Here is a 25,141-nt window from a genome sequence, read left to right as displayed (position 1 = left end):
CTGACCAAAGACCAGCAAAAACTCTATATAACCATTTGCAAATATACAGCACAGATTATTCTAGACTCAAAAGCAGAGTTATTTTGTAAGCAAACATATTAAAATGACTCATTACTTTAATAATAGCCCATAATATGCTTTCCTTTATTTATGGTAGGTGCCAGTTTATTGGGGGTTTTTTTTTAATGGTGGATATCTCATTTTGGAAGATTCTAATGTTTCTTCCTAATACGTCCAGTGAGGTGGGACAACGAGCAACGTGTGTGTGTCGTCATCGTTTTTTTGGTTGTGCGAGTGTGAAGCCTGACTGTGGGAAAGAAATCACCTGCTGGCTGCCTAGAGGCCAGTACAAGAGCAATACATATTGCTCTTGTACTGGCCTCTAGGCAGTACTCGTTCAGTTTGTTGTAAACAACAATGTGTACTTAATTGACCTGCATGGTAAATTAAAGACCCAAAGAAAGCAAGCTTCTCAGACACAGGGAAACAAATGAATCCATAGACGGCCTCAGCACCAAAATGAAAAGTCTAGGCTTAATCCGTGTGTGTGAATCTGGATCCTAAACGCCTGATGGGATGGATTGTGTCATGGTATGTTCTGCTGTTGTTTTATTCCAGCTGCTCAGAGCTGACAAGACCAAGCTGGAGAACCAGATTCAGATGATGCATCCAGACATGGCTGGGTAAGTAAACCCAGTACTAAACTAGATGCACAGGGTAGTTTTTAATTTTCTTTAATTTATACTTTTTTTTTATAATTTTTTTTTGGAAACCACTCCATTTAAACCCTAAACTTTATCATTTATAACATCATAAGCGTGAGTCCTAGTTTTTCTATCTTTGGGTTTGGGAAAGATTTATTCATATTCAAGTTGAGTCAAATTCGATTTGACTGTCCTAGACCACAGGAATAACATATAGGAATTTGTAAATTAATTGGTGTAATTAATTAAGACTCCGTCCCTGTTGGTGTCTGTTAGCCCACCTATTCTAATTGATGCCTTTTATATCATTGAATCTCATCCCCCCTTAGAAAGCACCAACTTTGATTGTATTACACAGTAGAAAATACAATACTAACCTTCCCCATCCTTCTTTTTTTTTCTCTCCTCTGTCCCTCTCCATCTCCCCCTTTCCTTTCCCATTTACTTACTGCCACCTCTTTCTCCATCTCCTATCCCTGTTTCTTCCCCCTCCTCTTTTTTTTCTATAACCTCTCCATCACTCCCCCCCCCTCCATCCTCATGTCTCCCACAGGGCGAGTCTGTCCCTGTCGGCGGCCTACAGGTTGAACCAGACCGGCTCAGGATCGCTACAGACAGAACTGGCTCTGGCACAGTCACCACTGGAGGTCAGCACTCCTCTTCTCTCTCTCTTCTCTCTCTCTCTCTCTCTCTCTCTCTCTCTCTCTCTCTCTCTCTCTCTCTCTCTCTCTCTCTCTCTCTCTCTCTCTCTCTCTCTCTCCACTCTTTCTCTCACTAGCTTGCTCCCCGTGTCTTTCACTCTCATTCTCTCTCTCATGTACTTTTCCCTCCTGTCATCTACTCTCACTTCTCTGTGTACTCTCACTTTCCAGTCTCTCTTCCTCTGCCCTTTCAGTTTATTCATTTTTCTACTCTCGTCTGAGCCAGTCTCCATGGTTGCTGCATCTCTTTCTCTCGTCTTCATTGTCACACCCAAACTATTGTGCATATGAACCAGTGAATAGATGCTACATTGAGGCATTGGCAGCACACCACACTCACACCCAACACCACTTCACAAGACACAGCCAGTATTAGCCGCGATATGTTATGTAACCTCGATTTACAGCACTCCCTCCACATGTTTTTTGTCAAACCGCGGTCATCAGTTCATTAAAAATTCACTCACCAAAGAGGATAACCTCCCTGTGGAGGGGAGAGAAGAGAATCTCTCTCCAGGGTTCGACAGTGTCACAAACGGTGAAATTGGCTTGAAACTAGATGGCACTTAGTAGAGCACATATCCTCTGCCAGCGCTATGCTATTGTCAAGATATGCCAGTTCCACATGTTGGATTTTCACCAAAAGTTATTAATTTCTTCCATACCACATTTCCAACTCATTTCACATTAGGAGATGCACAAATCTTCGTGACTGGACCTGAAATGGGACATGAGATCTGCCTGTTCCATCTCTAGCTGCTGGGCTTTTAGATAATTTTAGCTGGTTATCGCAACACCATGAGGCCAATCAGCTCTACATCTGTTCAGTTTCCATTAGGGCTGCCCTTCTACCACTGGACCAAATTTTGGAAAAATTGGCAGGGTGGTTATGTCTAAACCAGAAATGTGCTCTCCAGTGCCCCCTTGTTGTTTGGGGGGGGTTGATTGGGCCAATAATGGAGGGTTTGCTGCTTCTTCTGTCTGCTGATCGGCACATAAAGTTTGATGGTGTTACGTCAATCTGTTCGGTTATGTGCCTGTTGGTGAGGAGCCACGGCCACGGCCATGCCCCCTTTGGCCAATCAGTGTGAAAAGTTGATCTCTTCTTCTTTGCCCCATGACCAACTTTTTCACAAAGTTTCGTTAAAATCCTTTGATAACTTTTTGGGACACCTTGCTAACAGACAGACAGAATGAGGCGAAAACATAACCCTGCCTCTTTTATCCAGTGAGTCGTCCCATCAAATATAAATGTGCTGTGGTCTTCTTCAGCCGCTCCATGGAGTTGCTAATTTGTCCTCCACAATGAACTTCGCCTCCCCGCTGGACGAGACCCTGGACAGGGAGGTGCTGCTCCTGATGCAGGGACCCAGCCCCGAACACATGGCTCTGGAGTTCAAGAGCCTCCTCAACAAACTGGTACTCAAACTGTGTGTGTGTGTGTGTGTGTGTGGACTTGAGTTGGTGTCTTCCACTCAAGTCACACTCAAGCAATGAGCGACTATAAAGTGGCATTGTTGCCTTGTCTAAAATCTTTTAATGTTTTTTCTATTCTGTTTGCAAATGAATATGTTATATCAAAACGTCACTGATGTGCGATTATGTCAAACAGAACTGCAGTCTGGCATCGGCTGCAGTGCCATTTGTAACAGCATTTGGTTAAGACTTTAAAAAGCGGCTTTCATTGTGTTTTTCCTATTGAAGGGCAGTATAATGTATTACGTGACTGTTTACATGCAGGCTGCAAGTGGAAGATCTTTCCCTTCCAACTGAAACATAGTCAGACTGCTGGATTGGACTAACTGTGTATATGCACAAAGAGCGAGTCGCAGTCATTTTGAGGTTTCAGTCAGATTGGGGCAGGTTCAGTTACTCAGGTTGACACTGCTTAGGCTCAGATCACTTGAAACAGGATTACATTTGTTTTGTGAATGGACTGCATGTGAACCTTGTCTTTTTGTGTGTTGCAATCCTCCCCAAAGTGATTATGCCTCGTGTTTGATGTTTTGGTTTATTTTTTGGACATATTTTCTATTCTTGTTCATTTTTCCAGCTTAACAGAGTGTGTCTCTCTCACAATGCGCTTCTCTCTCCTTGGTTTTCAGAGAAGGGATTTCAGAGAAGAAACCGTCTCAGTCTTGTCTGCATTCAAAGGCTTGCTAGACGACAACAGGCAGCAAGGCGGCAGCGCTGATACCAGCCTTCAGGTCAGTTACACACACCACACACACACACACACACACACACACACACACAGAGTATTTTTATGTTCAGTGCCAACCTACGAACGACTTTAGTTTAAGATAAGTTGCAGAATCACAGTGTACTACAGTACTAGTGTGTGTGTGTGTGTGTGCATTCCTCTGTGTGTGTGTGTGTGTGTTCATGTGGTTTTGGTTAAGGCTGAGAGGGGTCATCTCAGTGCTTTTCTTTTTATATGAATCATGCAATTATGTAAGGTGATCTCTATCTTTCTCGCCCTCGCCCTTTCTCTATCACTGTCCATCTACTCTCTGTATTTCTCTCTCTCTCTCTCTCTCTCTCTCTTCTCTCTCTCTCTCTCTCTCTCTCTCTCTCTCTCTCTCTCTCTCTCTCTCTCTCTCTCTCCCTCCCTCCAACTCTCTCTCCCTCCCACCCTCGCTCTCTCTCTCCTCTCCAGAGATCTCTCACTTAGTCTATTATATAACTCGACAGGCCCCATCCAAGCAGTGCTGTTTAGTCAGTGTGTTGTACCGTGAACGCAACTCTCTCTCTCTGTCTCTCTCTCTCTCTCTCTCTCTCTCTCTCTCTCCTCTCTCTCTCTCTCTCTCTCTCTCTCTCTCTCTCTCTCTCTCTCTCTCTCTCTCTCTCTCTCTCTCTCCCTCCCCTCCTCCTGCATTGTTGCCACTCTGCATTCATTAGCCACGTACTGCCACATACAGCAGTAAACATACCAAATGAGACACAGATCATTAGTGGAGCGGAGCTATACCGGTACCAGGCACACTCTTCTACTGGTGTCTCATTTCTGTTAATTCTCCTTTTTGACAGTTTGTCAATGTATCAGCTGGCGGAACCGGAAAGATTTTATATCATTTTCGGTGTCAGGTATTCTTAGGGGCGAAAACGACTCCTAACTATTCAGGCTGCGCGGCGGCCTGAGTCCTTTTCCCCGAGGGAGAGGCTGACCTCCCGGCCTTGTCTCCCCGCAGACGGTGCAGGCTGAGCTGGACGCGAGGAGGGCCGACTGGGGCCTCGGCCTGGATCAACTGGCCCAGTACACGGACTCACTGGAGAAGGAGCTGATCAAGATGGCCAGCAACATGAGGAGGTCCCGCACTGAGATCCTGCACCTTTCAGTCAGGTGAGCAGGTCTTTGTTCACGTCGGCGCTGCCTGTGCATGGCTGTGTATGTGCATGTGTTTCATTCAGAAATGTGTGACAAAGCATGAGCTGCTGAACACTGGAGTGAGTGTTGTTGTGTTTGGGCAGTTGTGGTAGGAGAGCTGAGGAAACAGCTGTGAGAAAACAGGCTGGAGAATAGCATTGCAATTAATCCTATTGTACTGGCTAGCAAGTTAAATGAAGCAGATTGGAGTTTAAGTTATACAAACATTTTTTGTGGCAGAGCTGTTCTGGAGGCAGAAATAATCTCATTGGTTGCGTTAAACCTCGATGGGTGGAGCCAAAGAACCACAGTTTTTCTAGCTAAGTAATGTTAGACTGAAGCCCAGTGAAAAAAGGCAAGAGGTAAGAGAGGAGGAAGCTAATATTTTGACACCTAGCACTCTTGCTACTCTAGCCGTACTTAATTATCTAGATTAGCTAGTTAGCCTAGCTGACCTTCCAAATTCAAACTAGCCACACTAGAAGCTAGTTCGCTAGCATGCTGAACTTCCAAGATCATGAATGCCATAGTTATGAAAAAAATAAAAGCATTGCCATTTCTATTTTTTACTTGTATTTTGACCAAAGTTTCTAACTTGCACTCTGAAAAAAAACTTTGGAAAAAACTGGAAACTTTGCCTCCGCCCCTTGAGGTTTAACTCGAGAGCAGCTCTGCCTCCGAGAAATGTTTGTTTAACTAAAACTCCAATCTTCTTAAATAAAACTAAACCCCCAGCCGGCGCCCAAGTATCTCTCTGGGGTTTGTGTCCTGGTCTCCAGTGCCCAGTCTCAGCCGGCTGGTCAGTTGGACTGAGTGGGGGAAAGACCTGTCAATCACCCTGACCTCACTGACCTCAAAGGTCCCGCCTCACTGCCTTTGAGTCCAGGCCAATTCTGGACTTTAATCTGTGTGGATGTGTTTGCATGAGTGCGTGTGTGTGTGTGCGTGTGTGTGTGTGAGTGTGAGGAGACGGCCATCCTCTCCAGATATATAGCAGTGTGGTACAGTATCAGACCAGAACAGACAGGGAGAGCTGGTCAGGCTGCCCAGCTGGGGTTTACTCTTCTTCAGTACTAGGAACTACTGCTAGGACTCGGTCTGCTCAGGCACCAGGCTGCACTCAGGGACCTAATATAATTTGGGAGAAAAAAATCCAAACAGGACTCAATAGCTCTAACCTCCTGCTCTGGACTGGAGGCTAGAACGGGCTTTCAAGAGTAGGACTGGACTAGAAAACAGTGCTAGGATTAGGGTTTTGCTGTAGGACAGATTTGAGGAGCAGTGTATGTGTGTGTAGGGCTGGGACTGAATCTGGGACTAAGGAGAGAAGATATAGTTACTGGGCGAGTGGGAGAACTGGCGCTGGTCACCCTGGGCAACAGAATGGGACACTGCATGGGCCTGCGGATTGGGTACAGTATGTCCGCTATGTTGTCTTCTGGGAGCTGTGTGTGTGTGTGTGTGTGTGAATGTTCCCTTTCTGTTTCTCTTGGTTGATTTAGCACTAAACAGATTTCTACTTTGATCATTTGCATCAATGTGTGTCTGTGTGTGTGTGTGCACTAGCATTTGTGTTTCTCCTGATTGAAACCCAATAGTACTTCAGCTTTTTTTTTATTCACGTGTTTCTGTGTCATTGCGTACAGGGTGCAGGAGCAGGAGAACCAGAAGCGGCAGATGTGTGATGAGCTGGAGCAGCTAAAGACTCCTCAGGACAGCAGAGAGGCCTCCTGCCAGACCCCCGACCTGGGGCAAGAGGTCAGAGAGATGGAGGGATAGAAGGAGGGATGGAGAGAGGGTTAGATGAAGGGTCTAAGCCTCAATAATGTCAGGGTTGTGTAGGTTACTTTAAAAAATGTATTGAAACAGTTACTTCATCAAAATTCTAATCGGTAACGCAATTATGATTACTTTCTTTTACTTTCAGATAAGAAAAAGTGAACAGTTACAAAGTGTAGGAAATATATGTCAGGTTTGCATACAAACGCACATTTCTTTCTGTGCCACATTTTATAAAGACGTAAAAAACCTGCTGCTACTTGCTTTAACTTTAAAAGTATTCCCAGAATCTTCTAATTATTAACAAGTATCTGTAATCAGAATACATTAATTGTTTCGGTAATGTAACAAAATACTGTTACTATTTTAAGTAAGTATTCCATTAATATTAATACCCAAGCCTGTATGTTGCAACCTTACATGAGTTGCCCATTGTATCTTGAGATATCCAACTTTTGGGGGGTGAAAAAGTGTCACCTATACATTTTTTTGTTTTTGTTTTTTTTTAAATATTCGCTGCCATAAAGTAAAATTGGTTTTGGAATACCTTTATCTACTTTAAGATCTTGGCTTACAAATTAGTAAAATTTTTGAAGATCTAATCATTTAAAGTTTTGTGGAAGTGACTAATTTCCGGAAAGCAATCATTCTCAAAACTGATATTTTGTTATGAAACAGCAACAGTGGTTTCTGTATTACAAAGTGTACCGTGTCAGAAATGTGCATTGCAAACGCATGCTACAGTGATCATGAGAATATATTAGTTAACGTGGAAAAAGACTTGGTTAGGAATGACGGAGCACATATTCAGACAGATGGAGTATTTGCTAAAAGAGAAAATTGAGTGCGAGTTGGCGGCTGAAGTGGACATGTGTACCCCCCCCCACCACACACACACACACACACACACAGACACAATCAGAAACAAGCACCACACACCTACGCACTGCTACTTACACAGAATGCACTGACTCACACTTCAACACATCCATCACGGCACCATTGTTTCTTGCTGCTAAACATAATGTGCTTGCTGCTGAGTCAAAGAGTAATTTGAGTAATTTGCATACAGGAAACATGTTGTCCCTCACGAATAATGCAGCGCAGGGGAGCGATTCACTGAACAGGCTTTTTCTCAGCATCGCTACGCTTCACACTCGTACAGTCACACACACACACACACATTCACACACATTCACACCTGGGTAGCTGCCCAGTACAGCCACCAGTCTTCTGCAGCTCTACTGGAGGCAGTGGGAGTGTTAATTGTTAGAGAAGAAAGCATTTCTCATTCGCTTCCCTCTTTCTGTATAGATTTTCCAGCCGATTCACGATTCGAACAGGCAAACTTCTGGGCACAAGCTACCGCCACCACCTGGAAACATTTGTGTATATATGAGCAGCTTCTTTTATGGCAGCTCAAACAAAGCAGGGGATGGGCTTGTTCAAAGTTTTCAGTTAGTCACTATAGCCTCCCCCACAAGCCAGTTGGTGGATTTTTTCAAATAAGACCTACCAGACATCGAGTGTTTTAAAACAGCAAATGGAAAATCTTTCATGTACTGGCTATAGGTTGAATGACAAACATTTATTTATATGACAATGTCACAGATTAGTACTTAAATGTTTTTCCAGTATGTAGGTATTTTGCAAGAAAGCTTCTGGGGAATTCTGCCCGTCTCAGTTCTGTGGTGATTTTTCTGAAACCCCTTTCTCCTCCTCTGTGTTTCAGCCTGGAGAAGACCTGGACTGGGACGAGGAGTTTGCCCTCCAAGACTTCCTGAAGAACGAGATAGCGGAGAGGAACTGCAGAGCGCAGGACGGGCGGACGGACAGCAGGCACAAGGAGGCGACGGGCAGACTGACGGACAGAGGAGAGGAGGAGGAGGAGGAGGAAGGGGAGGAGAGGTGGACGGTGGTGGATACAGGAGGAGAGAGGGAAGCGAGGGCGACGTCCACTCCTCTCTCTGCCCACTTTGTGGAGGCGCAGCCTGGGGAGAGCGCAGTGGGAGAGGGCCAAGGTGAGTGGGGACGTCTCAAGGTGGACAGACACTACAAGGTCTCTGACACACTAACCCATCAATGTTTCCATCCCAGCAAGAACTTAAACACTACATCCACCAACTGGTCATTTTTACCTTATTTTTGTTCTTAAGTGTACTTTAACTTGGTGAAAATAAAACCCGCCATGGCCTTAGTTCCTAAAGTGGCATTATGATTTTTCCACGGTACATAAAATAGGAGAAACAGTAAGTGTTTATAAGTATGTATAAAATGGAGAAAATAGATATTAGAGAAAGGGGAAATTGGGGGAAAGTGTTTCTATATTTTAGATAAGTAATTATGTCTGTTGGGATTTCTTGAACTCTTGAACAGGGTTAGCACTAGTGGAGTAAGTTGAATAATAGAAGTGTTAGGCTAACCTGATGCAATATGAATGTGGGCTAATATTTCCTGTGTCCTCTTAGCCTGAGACTAAGGATAACCCTGTCTGAAGAATGTGCAGAGGGAAAAGCAATATTGTGGGAATAATACAGTTGCACTTGAGAATGTAACTACTGATTACAGTCCAGCAGGCGGTTGCATCAGTATCTTAAGTTAAAGAGAGTTTAACTGTACATTATAACTAAAATATTAACAGTTACACCAACTGCAATAGTTCAAACATGGACAAGTTACAACTTAAAACTCACACCTGCCCCCTACTAGGCGTAAAGGCTCTGTAAAATAGTTTTAGTGGCATGGTGCAATTTGAAAGATTAGAAAACTTGCTGGAGGACCCAAACTACAATTTGAGCTAGTTAACAATAAAATGAAAGTTATTTCATCCTATTAGTGATAGGAGGAATGGCATTAGCCGTATAACTACTAGCCCTTTATTAGTTACATCTAGTTGTATACACAGATGTATGTCTGTGGTTGAAGTGGGTATGGAAAAGAAACTACAAATAAATCTTCATGCTTGGTACTAGATAATGTATCTATTTGTTGATTATTGGTGATTATTTGTCTCTTGCTATCATGTAGCTAATATTAACTTGGGGCCTGAGAAATAGATTTTGGCAGGAACACTATTGGCCGCAGAAGATGAAAATGTCTCAGTCTGTGACAATATTTTGGTTAGTGCTCCCTTTATCCCCTACTAATTCAGATGTACCTTATGTCTCCATGGTGACGCTTAACAAAGGCACAGCTTTTAGTGTCAAACTAACTAGATTCATTGTAACATTTGGCGGAGACTTTACACCCTAACCTACAACTATAGGTGAACGAGGGCGCTCTCACTCAGTTATTGTCTTTGAATGTTGATTTGTGTGTTGAGAGAGAGAGAGAGAGAGTGGATTATCCCCCTGTAATCCATGAAGTCGCAGGGCACTCAGCCACCCTTGAAGTACCAGCACAGCACAGTACACACACACATACACACACACACACACTGGGGCCCTTGGACGTAGACCCCTGCCTTCTATGGTTGCTGTGGCCCTGGGCTTCTAAAGGTTGTCGGTGTGTGTGTGAGTGAGTGTGTGTGTGTGTGTGTGTGTCCTCACAGTGTGCGAAAGCCTCTCTTCCTCCAGGTCCTTCTATGGCCAGGTGTGAGACCGGTCTCAACTCAAGAAGGGAGCTCAGTAATCCCCCATTCCTCTGCCTGCATGAGTGGCTGGCAGGCCAAGAGACACAGGCAGAAAAAGAGAGAGAGAGAGCAAATGTGGTCATTAATGCCACCTTAGCCATGCATGGTATTTTAACCCCCCACTCCCCCTCTCTCTCTCTCTCTCAACTCAATGCCTTGCATAATAGACAGTCTGGTCTTATATGGTAAAAGGTGGGGTTGCTTTTTTGTAAAGGCCATTAACCCTCGAAGGAATCTGACATGGTTCTGATTTTTAATGAACAGCTTCTTTGTTTTGCTTTGTTTTTCTTTGTCTACTCTTTCCTCCTTTCGTGTTTTTTTTTTTTCCTGGTTCATTTCTCAATCTGTCATTTCTTCTTTCTCTTTGTTTTTTTTCTCTCTGTCTCTCACACAGATTCCACAGCCTACGTTGATTCACAGCCAGAGGTGGTGAACTGTCAACCTTCACAGGTAAATTGCGCTCTCAAAAATAAACATCCTTTTTGTTCTCATCCTGCTGATCCCAGGTCATGATCAGTTCAGTTTTTTTGTTGATTTATTTTGAGACAGATGAAGGGCATCGATTTGATTCGGCCTGAGAGTCTTGAGAGAGTTGTGTGTTTGTCTTTGTGAAAGGACCAGAAAACTTCCGATGTGATGGTAAACCGCTACCACAGAGAATTAACCAGTGTTTGTTCCAAGAGTCACGCTTTAAGGAAGATATCCAGCCTCTTTTCACTGGTAGAAGCGATTCAGGCCAAAGTGAAAGAATTATCTTGCATCTTCGATTACTAAATGATTTCTCACATAAAAGTACAGTTTTTATGATGGAGGGATGAGGTCTATGTTCACATTTTGGGTTTAAACCTGGATGTGACCTTTGTTGTGTTTCATCTCTTCTCTCTCCGTCTTTGCTGTCACATTTTACTCTGTCGTTTCTTATAAAGCAGAAATAAGATTAAATATATAACTTAAAAGGCAGTAATAATGGAGTATTGTTAAGTAATTGGTATGTTTAAAATATTGACTAGTGAACTATAGGAAACTTTTTTTACCCAAATAGTAGATATACAGATATACAGTAGCATTTCAGAATTAAGTCATTGTTTTGTATTTGAACTCAGTTGAAGGCATAATTATTGCATCTTGAAGTTCATAAATCTCTTTCCCAGATCAATGTAGCTAATTGAAGCTGGATAACTTGTGCAGCTTGGTTGCTCAGCTGAAAGATGAATAATAGAAGCCTAGGAACACATGTTATACAACTTACCCAAACAAATATCCACTGTAAGCCATGCTTTCAGGGGAAAAATTAATTCAAACATGCATCTTTAACCTCTCTGGAAACCATATGCCCAATTTTAATTTGTGATGGCTAACATGTGAGCATCAGTTTTAGAGAATAAAGCTGTTTTTGACCTTGCGGCGAGAGCCTTGTGCTTGTGGGTAACTGCAGTGACTCCAATAAGATGAAATGATGAAAACAACTATTTATAAACCGGTTGCAGCTTCCTGGTTCCTGTAAGCACAGATCTAGGATCAGCTTCCATTTCCCGAACACCAAATTTAACTACCGGTTTTGTATTTCCTTGAGAAACACTAGCTTTCAAAAGAAATTGCTGTTGTCATGTCAAAACGTCATCACTCCAAGTTTAGGGATTTTCATGTTTTAATTTAATTTGAAGGATTGCATGATCTTCTAGGGTTTGAGAAAAGTAAATTAAACCTGTCAAAACCCTAGATACACTCAGAAACACATGGCTGGAGAGCTAAAAACAAGGCTGTGAAAGTGAATAACACTCTTCCACCCTCAACAACTGCTGTTGAGTTGCTCTTGAGCAAGGCACTTGACCCCCAGCTGCTCACAGTAGAAGACTGACAGTAGAAGACTGTGCTTACACTGGGCAGCTGCCAGGTGTGAATGTGTGTAACTGTTGTTGTGAATCGGGGCGGTGCTGGCAAAGAGACGTGTTCTCAGTTTACTTTCCCTAGATGAACAAAGGTTTAAAAAAAAAAAAAAAATGTTCAGTCACGTGCAGATTGTTGCGGTTTTGGGAATATTAGCCGCACACTTCCTGTGCTGCGGTGGGAAGGAAGCAGGAAGTGGTTATGGTGTCAGGAACCAGGAAGTCCTCTGCTCCCCCCGGGCCACGCCCCCCCCCCCCCCACACACACACACACACACACACACATACTGCAAAACAGGACACACGCCAGTCCAGCTCAGAGCATCGTCCCTTTCTTTTCCTTCCTCACTCTCTCTCTTTTTTTTTTCTGGACAGTAGCACTCTTGTTTGGCTTCACAATCTCGTTGCCTTTTTTATTTGATGGTGAAATGACCTGATGATGAAGAGGTTAAAGTGCAGATTGTCAACTTGAAGGGGAATTTCAACCATCTGTCTCATTTCATCCCTCTTAACATGAATTGATGCCACAAAATATGAGTATGATGATGATAAAGTGTCTTTCTGTCCAAATACTTTTGCAGCTCATTATATATTCAACCTCCAGCCTCCTCTCTGACTCTCTGTAACTTGTGACTTATTTTACTTTATTGCCCTCTCTCTCTCTCTCGCTCTCTCTCTCTCTCGCTCTCTCTCTCTCTCTCTCTCTCTCTCCCTCCCCCTCTCCCTCTCCCCCTCCCCTCTGTCCCCCTCTCCCCCTCTCTCCCTCCCTCTGTCTGTCTTTCTTTCCCTCACTGCCATTTGACTATTTGCCTACCAAATAGCTCTTCACATATTTGCTCCTATCATTATTCATAGCCTCTGGTCACAGAAGCAGCAGTCTTCTCCCTTATATAGAGCGACAGTGATGAACAGGGAGTCAGACTTACTGTAGGGGGCAAAAGAAGGGAACACCAGCCTGCATTCAAAGAAAAATTGAAATTGTATGTAAATTCTTCAATCTTTAAGCTATTTTTAACACGGTGTCCCGATGCAGGTCTGGAAATCCAGTTAAAAAGTTTTTAGGAATTGCACAAAAATTTGGGGAAGTGTCCATTCCGATATACATATGGTGACACATTTTATGTATGATGTTATGCAGAATAGGTTTCAGCTATTGAATGATATGAACTAGTTGGCAGTTGGCAATGATATGAACTAGTTGGCAGTTATTGCCCAGCCACTGTCAGGTGTCACAATCTACTGAAAAACACACAAAATCCTCAAATCCTGTCACGAAACTAAGGTCTGGAAAGAGTATGTGTCTTTTACCCAGCAGGCTAAAAGACAACACCACAGCTTTAGACATCTCAGATATTTTGGCATAAATATCAATCAGACTCTCGTTCCATTAAAAACATTGTAGTTTATGTATTTTTCCTTTTTTCCTACTTTAGGTTCACACAGTCCTTGATGGGTTCTGCAAATTATATGACCCTAGTACTTAAGGAACCCATTCAGACGCTAATTTTTTGTGTTTTTAAAAGTAAATGGATGTCAGTATGAAATTAATGATGTTTGCTTTTGAATTCTTAAAAAATTCCAATAACTGGAGATGTGTCAGCAATCCCTTACCGATGTTTTGTGCTCTCTGTCAGCTGTTATGTCTCGTCAAATTCCTATGTGAAGTCTTAATGGATATTACAGTGAGATTGGTTGTGGGCCTGCTGTTGGTACATGGTGTGTGTGTGTTGCTTATTTGATCTCTTCCCCCTTTTTCTTTGTGAATATTTATCGCTGTGTGTGTGTGTGTTTGTTTCAGGAAGAGGCAAAGGTGGCATTGAACGCCCACTCACAAGCTGTCAGCATTGGACACCAAGAGACGGATGCTCTCTCTGATCCATCCCACTCAGAGAACAGCGGTAAGACCTCCACCTCCCTCCCTCTCTCCCCCTCTCTCTATTTAATTCTCTCTCTCGCTCTCTCTCACTCTCTCTACTCTCAGCTAGTTTGCTTTATGTATGGACAGCTCAGCCAAACAGTGACTCATTTCCTGACTCACTCAGTATGTTTGCTATTTAGAGGAGGCGGACAAGTTATCTGCTCTATCAAAACCATTTAAATCAAATTCAGATTTTTGGCGCTATAGCATTTTTTTTTTTTTGTAATTCACAGCTGCATTTCCGCTTTGCAGTATCATGTTTAATCATATAAGAGTCAATTATAACTTTGTTCATTACAGGAAGAGGAAAAACAATTTACAACCACTGGTTATTTGAGAAAATGTTTTTCTCATGTATAAACATACAAATTTCAATAGCTCATTACCCATATTAACTATAAGAAAAGATTTTTTCTCATATATTGCAAAAAAAGTGGTTGGAAATTGGTCTTTGTCTTCCAGTAATCCCAAATATTTTCCATAATGTGCTTTGCTTTACAAGTTATTGACGGTGGAAAAACCACAGAATATCCATCAGAATATCAAATATCAAGCTAACTTTGCTCTGGTCACATGCAACCTACAGCTGAATGCAACAAGTTCACGCCCATTCTCTGAGGGTTGTCAAAAGGCATTCTGGGAAATGTAGGAAATAACTAACTGAAGTAAAATTAGACGAGGCAGGTTGTGGGAAGGAGTGGGCACAATTGAAAGGTAAATTATGACATTTGATCACAGGAATGCATTGAACATCACAGATTGATGACATATAACAGTGTAAAAGTATCCGAGGGTGGAATTTTCCTTTTTTAATTTCTAGTAAAACCTGCATAGGCCTGATGTGAAACGGCTTGGTTTTCCTCATCATCTCGCTTGTCTTGTCCCTCCAGATGCAGCGAAGTCCACACAGCCTCTCCCTGATGGTTCAGTCCACAACCTGACCAACTCACCCGAACTAGACCGAACCGTCACACCGGACAACACACCGGACAACGCCCCTCCCAGAGCGCCCGAGATGGTTCCACCCAACAGCGCCTCACCCGCCCCAGATGAGACCGTTAGCCAGAGCGGGAGGTGAGTGGAGAAAATTGAGTGATAAATGCTGTATCAAATGACCAGGCACAGAAAGCAGGTCAACATACCAGACGCACCATGAACGCACCATTTCTGTTTCAGTCATCTTGTTTTGGACCAGGGATGCTTGGTCTACGTTGGTTTGTGGGAACAGCCAATAGGAGTGATTGTTGTAAATCCAGGAGGCTGATCTGTTTTATGTATCTACTGTAGACAACTGGGCTGCGTTTGATGCATCTGAACCTACCTTACCTCCAACCGCACTGTGTATATCTTCTCTTTATTTAGACAGCGGGGGGGGGAGCAGAGAATGTCACTGCAGAGAAACAAAAGAGGGTTGCAAGAAAAGAGGGTTGCATCAAGATAAAAATGGAGAATGCTAAAGGTTACAGACATACTGTCGAGGAGTCACAGTGCAGAAAGCAGAGGCGCTTGATGGCTCACAGTGTGGAAAGCACAGGAGGTTACAGGCATAGGGGCTTTGTCAATATGTGTTTTTGTGTTTTCTTGTGTTCTCCATGATGTGTTTGAATAGGCACATAATATCTAACGGCCAAAGTACGATTCCAAAACAAAAAAAATCCAGATAAAGATCACAGAGGTATACATGAGAACTGAGGAAGCACTGGATGGTGACTTGGCTGATGAGAATAAATGGGAATCACCAAGATGCATCATGTCCAAATAGCGCTATAGTCTATAGCAGTGTTTCTCAACGTGGGGTCCAGGGACCACCAAGGGTCCTTGAGCGGGTTCCAGGGGGTCCCCTGCAAATTGTTGAATTGTTAAACTTCAGTATTATTTAATTTACAAGAAGTTAACACAATTAGAGAATGTAGAAGAATGACTATTTTGATCATAACAATACAGACAGTCTTGGAATTCTGGACAAAATCATATCTAACAATACAAATATTCTCAGATTTGGGTCCGAGAGACACAATCTCATCAATTGGGGGTCCGTGGATATGATAAAGGTTGAGAACCAGTGGTCTATAGCACAGAGACTGTTAAGATGCGTTCTCTGTTCTCATGTTCTTGAGAAGTTTGTTCTCTCCAAGAGAACTCGGGATAGCCAGGACATCAAGAGATGAGTCTTGACGATGAGCGACAGCCACCCTACTGACTCCCCCCACACAGTCTCACCCAATATCTTGAATAATTTTCCTAGCAGTATAAACTATCCATGTCAGATTTGAAGTTGATAAATCTTCTCAACAGCTACAGTAGTCACAGTTTAGGTCATAATTCTGTTCAGCTGCAGGACAGATTTGCCAGTCAAATGGGTGTTTTAGCTGTGGGAGGGGTGTGTGTGTGTGTGCATACACTGCACAAGCTAATTAGTATCTCTGCAGCCATACTTTGCATACCCACAGTCCATCTATAGACAGACTAAGGCTGTGCCTCTCTCTCTCTCTCTCTCCCTCTCCCTCATACTGTCACAGTCATTACCACCAGCTGCACCACATCTTGCCAGATAGGCAGAAAGTAAAAAGGGACAGAGAAAGGGTGCAGAAATAAATCAAGAATGAGATAAAAACGGATAAGTGTCTGCAACTTGACCTTTGACCTTTCACCTCCGGACAGCCGCCAGCCGCCCAGTGAAGACCGCAGAGAAGCAGGAGGAGGAGAGAAAGGAGGAGAGAAAGGAGGAGAAGCCGACTCGACGACAGGAGACATGAGTTTTACGAAGGTCGGTACTAGAGGGGAAGTAGTTTGATGCATACGGGAATACAACTTCCTCTATTTTCTTTAGTCCTCTCTACTTCCCCTTCCCCTTTTTCGATTCTCTCGCTCTCTCTCTTTCTCTCTCTGTCCCACTTTGAGTTTCTCTCAGCTGACTGAGAGGAGGTGTGTTTTGAAGGGAGGGGGTACAGTGGGCAGGACGGGGGCTGGCTCTCCTTCAGAGGGCCTGAGAGAGGGAGAGAGGGAGTCCTCATCCAGGCAGGGAGGAGTGGAGTGGAAAGGCTTGGCCGGGGGGGCAGGGACTCTAAAATACAGGGGAAAAAAATATCAGAGCAGAGAATTAGGAGGCTGTTGTTTCTCCGAATGCGCAAGCCAACGCCTCAGGGGGTGATGAGATGGGCTATCGACTTCCTGAGCCGTGTTGCCAAAGGAGGCAAGTACAGAATGCTTCATATGTATGGCTTACTAAGGTTCCAGTGATGTTTTAAAGTGTTTTGTTTGCAGTAACTTTGCTTATTATCCTTCACACTTGATTGAACAGATTTTACTTAGTGAAAACCAAGACGATATATAATAAAAATGCCAAACATCAATTAAAAGCAGTGTTAGAGAAGGTAAAAACAGTCAAATGTAATGAGCAAAAGTGGTTAAAACAAATTCTACAAAAGCCTGCCTGTAGAAATGTGTTTTTAATTTTTTTTGATGAGAACGATGACAGTGATTTTGCAAGTCTAAGCTCCTAAAGCAGGACGTCCCAAAGCCTACAGGGAAAGGCCTGGTTACACTGCATCTTTAATGATGTATTTCCTTTGTGTGTCAGGACCAATTAGTGTATACAATGAGTAGCTTTGATGTGCGGTCTATACAGTGAGGTTGCTTCATGGTAATTATGCTCAGCCTCATGCTTTGTTGTGTTTTCATGTGTAAACCAAGGCTGTGGGAGGGTTCCTGTTGCTTCACCAGTGTTACGATGCTGTTTGACCACAGTTGGCTTCGTGCCCCCAGGAGAGAGTGAGTGACTTGTTAGTCCAGTCTCCTGCCTGCCACCCCACTGAGAAATAGTTTCAGAGAGACAGGAAAGCCGGACACTCGTACTGTGGCTGTGTTCAGCACATAAACAAAATGCTCTGTTAGACTTATCGAAGCCTGGGCATGAAAGTTTTTAGACATATCAATGTTTTTTGATGATTCAAAGGCAGCTCTTGGATAAGGAGCTGTTTTTTTTTTCTCATGGACAAAATCATTTGTGTATATTCAAATAGACCTTGGCTTGTAGTTTGACTTGTAAATGGAAAATGTGTTTTCATTGTCACTTTCCCATACTTACATTAAACATCTAGGAATATTAGAAACAGTCCAGTGTTTTGATTCATTCAGTTGAAGATGTTGATTTGCTGACACTTTTTAGAGTATGTGATAGCTAAATATGAGTTAGAGGTTTGAGTTAGAGGTAAATATGAGTTAGGCTTTATTTGGAGTTAAATACAGTTATGGAAGCTACAGATAAGTTATTTTCCATGTTTAAGTCAAAAAAGAAAATCGTAATAACCATACCTACATTAAGAAAAATCTGGATTAGGGCATGAATCCTGTTGTCTGTTTTAAAACATATATCTAACCAGTTTCATTGTAAAATGAGGTATTCACCATTAAATAATTAACACCTTCTCTTAGAACATGATTTTGCTGTTCTAAGAGAAGAAAATTGTTGTGGATTATTACTGAATTAACTGGGAAAGAAAAGAGCTTGGTATGCATTTATGAGAAACATTTATGCAAAATCATTCCTAGTTTTTAAATATCAAGTACTGAACACTTTAAAAATGGAGATATATTGGAATTTGGAGTGAAGCTCTTCAAATTATGTCTGATTCTGATACAAATTCATAGTTTTCAGTTTTCTGTGTCTGCATGCTGTTTTTTTGGATGTAAAATGACTCGGTGACCTGAGGCTGCAGTACAGAAAGTCTCGATAAGTAAGGTGTTATTTCTACTGAAATGGTAAAGTAGCTCTGTCCTACTCTGAGCGGTGTCAAAATGCTTATTATGTACACTCATTACACAATATCCCATTGCATAGCTGTGAACCCTCACCTAGCTTGTGTGTGTGTGTGTGTGTGTGTGTGTGTGTGTGTGCAGGCAGTCCGCCCCCACTACTTAGCACTGTGCCAGTATTAACGTGTTCTGTGAGCACCTTTCTCCACAGCGCACACACACACACACACACACACACACACACACACACACAGCTGCAGGGCTCTCCATGAAGCCTCACATTATATAAGGAATCAGCCCAATCTTTCTCATCCACACTTCATAGAGCTTAGACAGCATTTCACTGCCATGGGACAGGTATTCTACATGCATGAGAGTGTGTGTGCACATGTCTTTTAATCATTGACCATTTCCTGTAATGTGGGACACAAGAATGCGCTACAAGGCCACCTGTATTTTTCTCACCCCCTCCCTCCCTCCCTCCCTTTTGCTTCTCTCCCTCCCTCCCTTTTGCTTCTCTCCATCTCAGAGCCTGAGCCAGGACCAGTCAGCAGACAGAGCATTAGCGGAGGACAGGTGAGTGATTCACTGTTGGCTGTTAGCTCACTAAACCTTTTGAATTCACAGGGTTTCTATGCTGCTTCAGTATCCTACATGTCAGTAGTCGCTATGCCTGCAGGTTGTGATGATTTCTGCCAAGACAGAACAGTTTTCTCTGCATCAAAAATGTGAAAGAGCAGTTGTGTTTTCGATTTTGTGAATTTTTTTAAGGGAAGTTAATGGGTTAGATGAGATTTTGCAGATGGTATAGACCTGTGTCAAAGTGTGTGTGTGTGTGTGTGTGTGTGTTAGAGGGATGTTAATGGGTTAGATGAGATCTTGCAAATGGTATAGAGTCGTGTAAATGTGTGTGTGTGTCTGTGTGTTCCAGCACGAGCCTGCTGCCTGTGTTGGTGGAAGAGGAGGAGGGTGTGCAGGATATAACTGAGGCACCAGCAGTAACGGTCAGCATGGCAGGTAGGAGGAAACACTTCTCTGTGTGTGTGTGTGTGTGTGTGTGTGTGTGTGTGTGTGTGTGTTTAAGAGAGGAGTAGACACAGTGGGCACTCTTACACACACACACTTGCATGCACCATCCTTGTGTGTATTCATGTGTGGGCGTTTGTTCAATCCCAACTAAAAAAAAAAAATGTGGCTAGAGACGACGATGCCATTTTGTTGACTCTTTCTTACATCTCTACATTTGGCAAAACAAACACACACCGACTCTCCTTCCAGGCACAGACCGGCTCACCGGTAATGGAGCGACCACTCTGTCTGGCGGAAGCTCTCCTCAGTCCGCGACCGGACCGACCGTCACGCGCACCGGCCAATCCGGGGCCGGCGTGGAGAGCGCAACCTCCGACCCCAGCCAATCAGAGGACAGTGCTTTAGGGGGGCAGGCGGGCTCGGGAGCCAAGAAGGACTCCCTCTCCCTCCGCGGCAAAAATAAGAGGGAACTGGTAAGAAACTGCCTTGTTCCTGTCTGCTCCTTTTATTGATCGTTGAATGATTAATTTCACTTATTGATGAGAAGAATTTTCAGTCATTTAACTGGCTGTTGGAGTTCTTATGGCACTGCTTAATCAAAGCTAATGATTAGATCAGAGTTATTATAGTGGTGGGTTTTTTTCATGCATTTTTATTTTCAAGTTTTATTTCAGTTTACTTTTAGTTAGCTTTCAATGTGGTTTGGTAGTTTAGTTTTTAATTATTATTTTTTTTTTTTTTTTACAAATGTTTAGTTTTTATTTAGTTTTGGTTCTAGTTTTAGTATTTTTGGTATTTTTTAAAGGTATAATGATAGAAGTTCAGAACAGGTATTTTGCATGCAACAGGTATTGTGTAATACAAACAATAAACCTGTTACCTTGGAGTAAAAATAGCCAAAACTTTGCTGCCCAAAATTCCTTCATTTTACCCTGCACATAAACAAAAAGAAAACAATACATTTCACTTATGTTTTATTTTAGTTACTTTAACAAATAGTTTTATTTTAGTTTTGTCTTCTTTTTATTTTCATTTCAGTTTTCAACAGTGTTTTTTTTTAACAGCTATTTTATTTCCTTACCTAGGAGTAGATATGATCACAAGTCAGCGGTGTAGAGAATGAAATGGGCGTCATTAAAGATTACATTTCTTCATGCCAGTGATGATTGGGCCATTGGTATTTTCCTCCAACGTGACATCATGACTATAAAGAAAATGCTGTCTTTCCTGCCATGTCAGTGTAAGTGTCAGAGAGAGAGAGAAAGAGAGAGAGCATACTTTCACTTTTACCTTCACCCAGGATCAGGCTCTCATTCAGAATCAAGGATAGAGGGGCAGCTTGGCATGAGCTGCTTAGACTGCTGAAAGAGTGAATGAGGGAAGAGGGCAACATGGACGAGGAGGGCAAAAAGAGAATGGAGGGATTGGCTTTGAAGGGAGAGAAGGAGTATGAGAAGGAGCGGGGAGAGGGAGTAACGTTTGTCCGCACGCTGCAGGAGCTGTCGCGCAGCATGGAGGCCATCGAGGAGCACAAGGCCCAGGAGGAGCTGAGCGAGAGCAGCATGGCCACCGAGAAGGAAAGTACGTCTGGTATTTGTATTTGTTTACACTGTTATCGTTTATCACGTCTCTTAAATGATAATCCCTTTTTTGAAGTGAGTGGGTGTGCGCTTATCGGTTTGAAAATGTGCTTTTTGGTTGTGGTTCACCTGCTGATCATCTCCCTGTCTTTCTCTAGCGGAGACCTCGGTGATCTCTGACACCAGCGACTCCTTCAGAGAGGACAGGAACAGGTAACACAGCACATCATCATAGTTTTATTCTCACAACTAGGGTTAAAATCCACGTTTGTGCCTGTGTGCACACATGCCATAAGGCTATTGTCATGAAATCCTAATTGTTGTTTGTCTCTTTGCAGCCTGTCACCGACTGACAAGGAGATTGAGGTATGAACAACAGTATATTTTAGAGTTGTGCTAATCTGTGTGTATATGCAATCATTTGTCATTTAAGCCCTTAGCGTATGTAGACGAGTTTTTAGCCAATTTTTAGATCTTTTTGTAGTGTAAACGGAACAATCTTTTAAACTAGTTAAATGCAATAGTGCGAGAGGATTCAAAAAGCCACATTTCAGCCTGGTTCTCTGTAGCTTGTCCTCTACAGTCTGTATGTGATGTTAATCCTCATCATTTTGTATGCAATGTTTGACTGAGTTGGTCATGCACTGCTATTGTCTCTTATAGATACTTATTAGTATCTAGTAAGTGTGTGCACATCAGAAAAACACATACACACACTCATTCTCTCTCTTAATTACACTCACATGAAAAACATCTGTCCCTGGTTCTAGCATTTGTCTGAGCCTCAGTTGTGCTGTAAGTTAGCACTGTGCATGTGAAGCTATACGCAGTAAAAGTGCATGCATCGCTTTCTAAAATGCAAACCAATCTGATACTCTGGAATATCATGGAAATGTGAGAGTTGTATTCTACACTGGGAGAAGTCGGGGAGTTTCACAACTTATCTGGTGTAAGGTATATATGTCAACTTCTGTCTTTCGCAAAACAAGCAAATGTGCAAAACAAGACAAGCAAGGCGAGGACAAGTGCAACGCTGATGTGTACAGTTACCAGAATATACTGCTTCATGTGTCTCCAGTGATGTGTCATCGGCAAAAAAAAAAAAAAGTGAGTCAAAATGTGTCTCTTTCTGTGCTGTCAGACGGAGTTCCAGCGTCTGTCGTTGGGCTTCAAGTGCGACATGTTCACGCTGGAGAAAAGGCTGCGGCTGGAGGAGAGGTCCCGCGACCTGGCAGAGGAGAACGTCCGCAGGGAGGTGTCCAGCTGCCAGGGCCTACTGCAGGTCTGTGTGTGTGTGTGTGTGTGTGTGTGTGTGTGTGTGTGGAGGAGGTTCTGTGAAAGGTGAGGTAGGTGTGTGTGTGTGTATTGGAGAAATTTTACGTTTACCATCCGGTCTGTGATGCTTTATACCAAAGGACACCAAAGAGACGAGAGAGGAAAAGATCAAACTTTGGTGAGTTCAGCTTTCTCTGCTGCTGTTTAGGGCAGTGGTTCTCAACGAGGGGTCCGGGGACCACCAGGGGTCCTTGAGGGGGTTCCAGGGGGTCCCCAGCAAATTGATGAATTGTTTGACTTCACCATTATTTCATTTACAAGAAGTTAACACAATTGGAGAATGTAGAAGAATGACTGTTTTGATCATAGTTTATCTGTTATCTTTCTACCTACAATACAGAGAGTCATGGAATTCTGGACAAAATCATATCTAGCAATAAAAGATATCATCAGATTTGGGTCCGAGAGACAAAATCTCATCAAATGGGGGTCCGTGGCCCTAATGTGGACTAAATTAGGGGTCCTTGATATGAAAAAGGTTGAGAATCACTGGTTTAGGAGACAGTTTGGATTCCACCCTTAAGTTTTCCTGTGGGCAGAGAAGCATCCATACCTGACACCAGAATTTCATTTAGGCAAAAAGGGCAAATCTACAGGGTCTCAGTTATGGGGAGATCGGACGCTCTTCTCTGTTGCAGCCCCACTTTATGATTTTAGCCTGATCAGACGGGTGGATTTTTACATAAAACTCTTGCCTAGCGAAGCTTTAATGGTATTTCTGTCTTTATTGAGCAGTATGCAGTGGTGACTGACAGCCAAGACAGGAGAGGCTTTGACAATAGGTCATTAGTCAGATTTGAATCTATGATGTTGCAGTTGTGTGTCATTCCCTAATTTTTGGACTGGAGTTACTTCAGCCACAGTAATTCAGCATCCAGCATTGATTTGCCGGCAGTTGATGGCAGTGGCAAAGGTTTTTCACCTCTCACATGATCAAATGAAGGGAAATTTCACTTTCAGTCAATTGATCTGCATTGACCTTACTTAATAGATTCAGATGTGGGCCGGATCAGACTTCAGGTTTGATGGTCATGCCACTGAACTGTACTGTACTGTCAAACTACAAGTACAGTAAATACAACCACAGCATGTTTTTGTGGCTTTCTTGACTTGTCTTCCATGTTTGGGCTTCTTGTGTTGAAGCTCTGTACTGGCTCACATGCTTGAGCAAGTTTCAGCCATGCATGCACCTCTCTCACTAGACTGCGGTTGAGACGAGCAAGATGGCTAAGAGACCCCGTCTGCATTAAAGCATCAATCATCTGCACAGAAACAGACCACTTGACGTTGATCTGACTGCTACCAACTGTACTTGGCAGTTTGTTGTAGACTTATTATTAGGTGCCACAAATAAATGGGCTGGATACCAGATTAATAGCATGATATGTGCTATGCTGTATCCTATTCTGCAGCCTTCCTACGGTCTAAATACAAGAGAAAAATATGGGCAATACTGCCTAACATAAGACTGAATAAGAGTAATTCAGTACATGTAAGTTCTACTGAAAGTGTAATAAATAGGTATGCAGCTGTAAGTCAAGAGTGTGTGTGATGAACCATCTTTAAAATTCTTTTTCCTTTCCAGGCCAAGTCACATTTACTCTCTCTCTCTCTCTCTCACTCACTCACTCACTCACTCACTCACTCACTCACTCACTCACTCACTCACTCACTCACTCACTCACTCTCATACTCTCTCACACTCTCTCTCCCAGGCGCTGATCCCTCTGTGTGAGGACGAGTCCATGGAGATCATCCAGAGGCTCCAGAAGAACCTGGATATCCTCATCCAGTCCATGACCAGGGTGTCCAGCCGCTCCGAGATGCTGGGAGCCATTCACCAGGTGTGTGTGTGGTGTGTATATATGTATATATATGTGCTGAAAATATTGCTATTACAGAAGTGGATAATTGACGGTTTGGTGGCATTGATGGATGTAATTTTTGTTAATAGGAAATCTAAAGTATAAAGGCAACACAAAACGTCTCTGCCTACTATCTAACTTTTATCTGACTCTGTCACTATTTCTCTATGTCACTATGTTGTCATCCCTATCTCTTCCTTTTTTTAATCACATGTATTATCACACATCAAATATAGAAATTTCCTACACTATTACCTAGCCACTGCACTACAGATTGTGTCCTGTGCACATCACAAAAACTGCTATTTTCTCATCATTTGTGACATATTGTGACAGTACAATCATTACTTTTCATGGCTTTAGAGGTGAAAAATAACAGAAAATGAATCCCTTCACATGTCAAGTTTATTTGTATAGTTACAGTCTCAAGGGGCTTCACAACAGCCACAATATGATCTCTCAATCTCTAACTATTTCTCTCTCTCTCTCGCTCTTGCTCTCACCAATCCAAACAGTAAATGTTGAACGTAAACACATAGATTGATTACGTAGTACGTCTTGCACTTTATGTGAGGTCCTGCAAAACAAATG

At 42.8% G+C, this 25,141-nt stretch overlaps 1 protein-coding gene across 1 annotated transcript in view; it reads left to right on the top strand.

Moving 5' to 3' along the window:
• Positions 1–6: 6 nt before the first annotated feature.
• The window catches only part of LOC139650975 (inositol 1,4,5-triphosphate receptor associated 2-like), a gene marked incomplete at its 5' end in the record, with an annotated part of 32,483 nt that continues 7,348 nt past the window's right edge, over positions 7–25,141 (top strand). Inside the window, 20 exons of the mRNA XM_071527791.1 lie at positions 7–50; positions 609–683; positions 1,258–1,351; positions 2,678–2,824; positions 3,511–3,612; positions 4,597–4,748; positions 6,419–6,530; positions 8,284–8,572; positions 10,577–10,632; positions 13,867–13,966; positions 14,877–15,060; positions 16,648–16,753; positions 19,271–19,317; positions 19,673–19,758; positions 20,020–20,243; positions 21,267–21,351; positions 21,509–21,563; positions 21,689–21,716; positions 22,492–22,632; positions 24,401–24,529. Coding sequence (XP_071383892.1) covers positions 7–50; positions 609–683; positions 1,258–1,351; positions 2,678–2,824; positions 3,511–3,612; positions 4,597–4,748; positions 6,419–6,530; positions 8,284–8,572; positions 10,577–10,632; positions 13,867–13,966; positions 14,877–15,060; positions 16,648–16,753; positions 19,271–19,317; positions 19,673–19,758; positions 20,020–20,243; positions 21,267–21,351; positions 21,509–21,563; positions 21,689–21,716; positions 22,492–22,632; positions 24,401–24,529 — 2,256 coding nt within the window. The remainder of the gene's footprint in view (positions 51–608; positions 684–1,257; positions 1,352–2,677; positions 2,825–3,510; positions 3,613–4,596; positions 4,749–6,418; positions 6,531–8,283; positions 8,573–10,576; positions 10,633–13,866; positions 13,967–14,876; positions 15,061–16,647; positions 16,754–19,270; positions 19,318–19,672; positions 19,759–20,019; positions 20,244–21,266; positions 21,352–21,508; positions 21,564–21,688; positions 21,717–22,491; positions 22,633–24,400; positions 24,530–25,141) is intronic.

This window comes from Centroberyx affinis, unplaced genomic scaffold, assembly GCF_046629955.1.
Source record: "Centroberyx affinis isolate AG114_WGS23_722 - 3 ecotype Tasmania unplaced genomic scaffold, CSIRO-AGI_Caff_v1 ptg001576l_1, whole genome shotgun sequence".
NCBI classification, from domain to species: domain Eukaryota; kingdom Metazoa; phylum Chordata; class Actinopteri; order Beryciformes; family Berycidae; genus Centroberyx; species Centroberyx affinis.
This window is presented reverse-complemented; position numbering and strand designations above follow the sequence as displayed.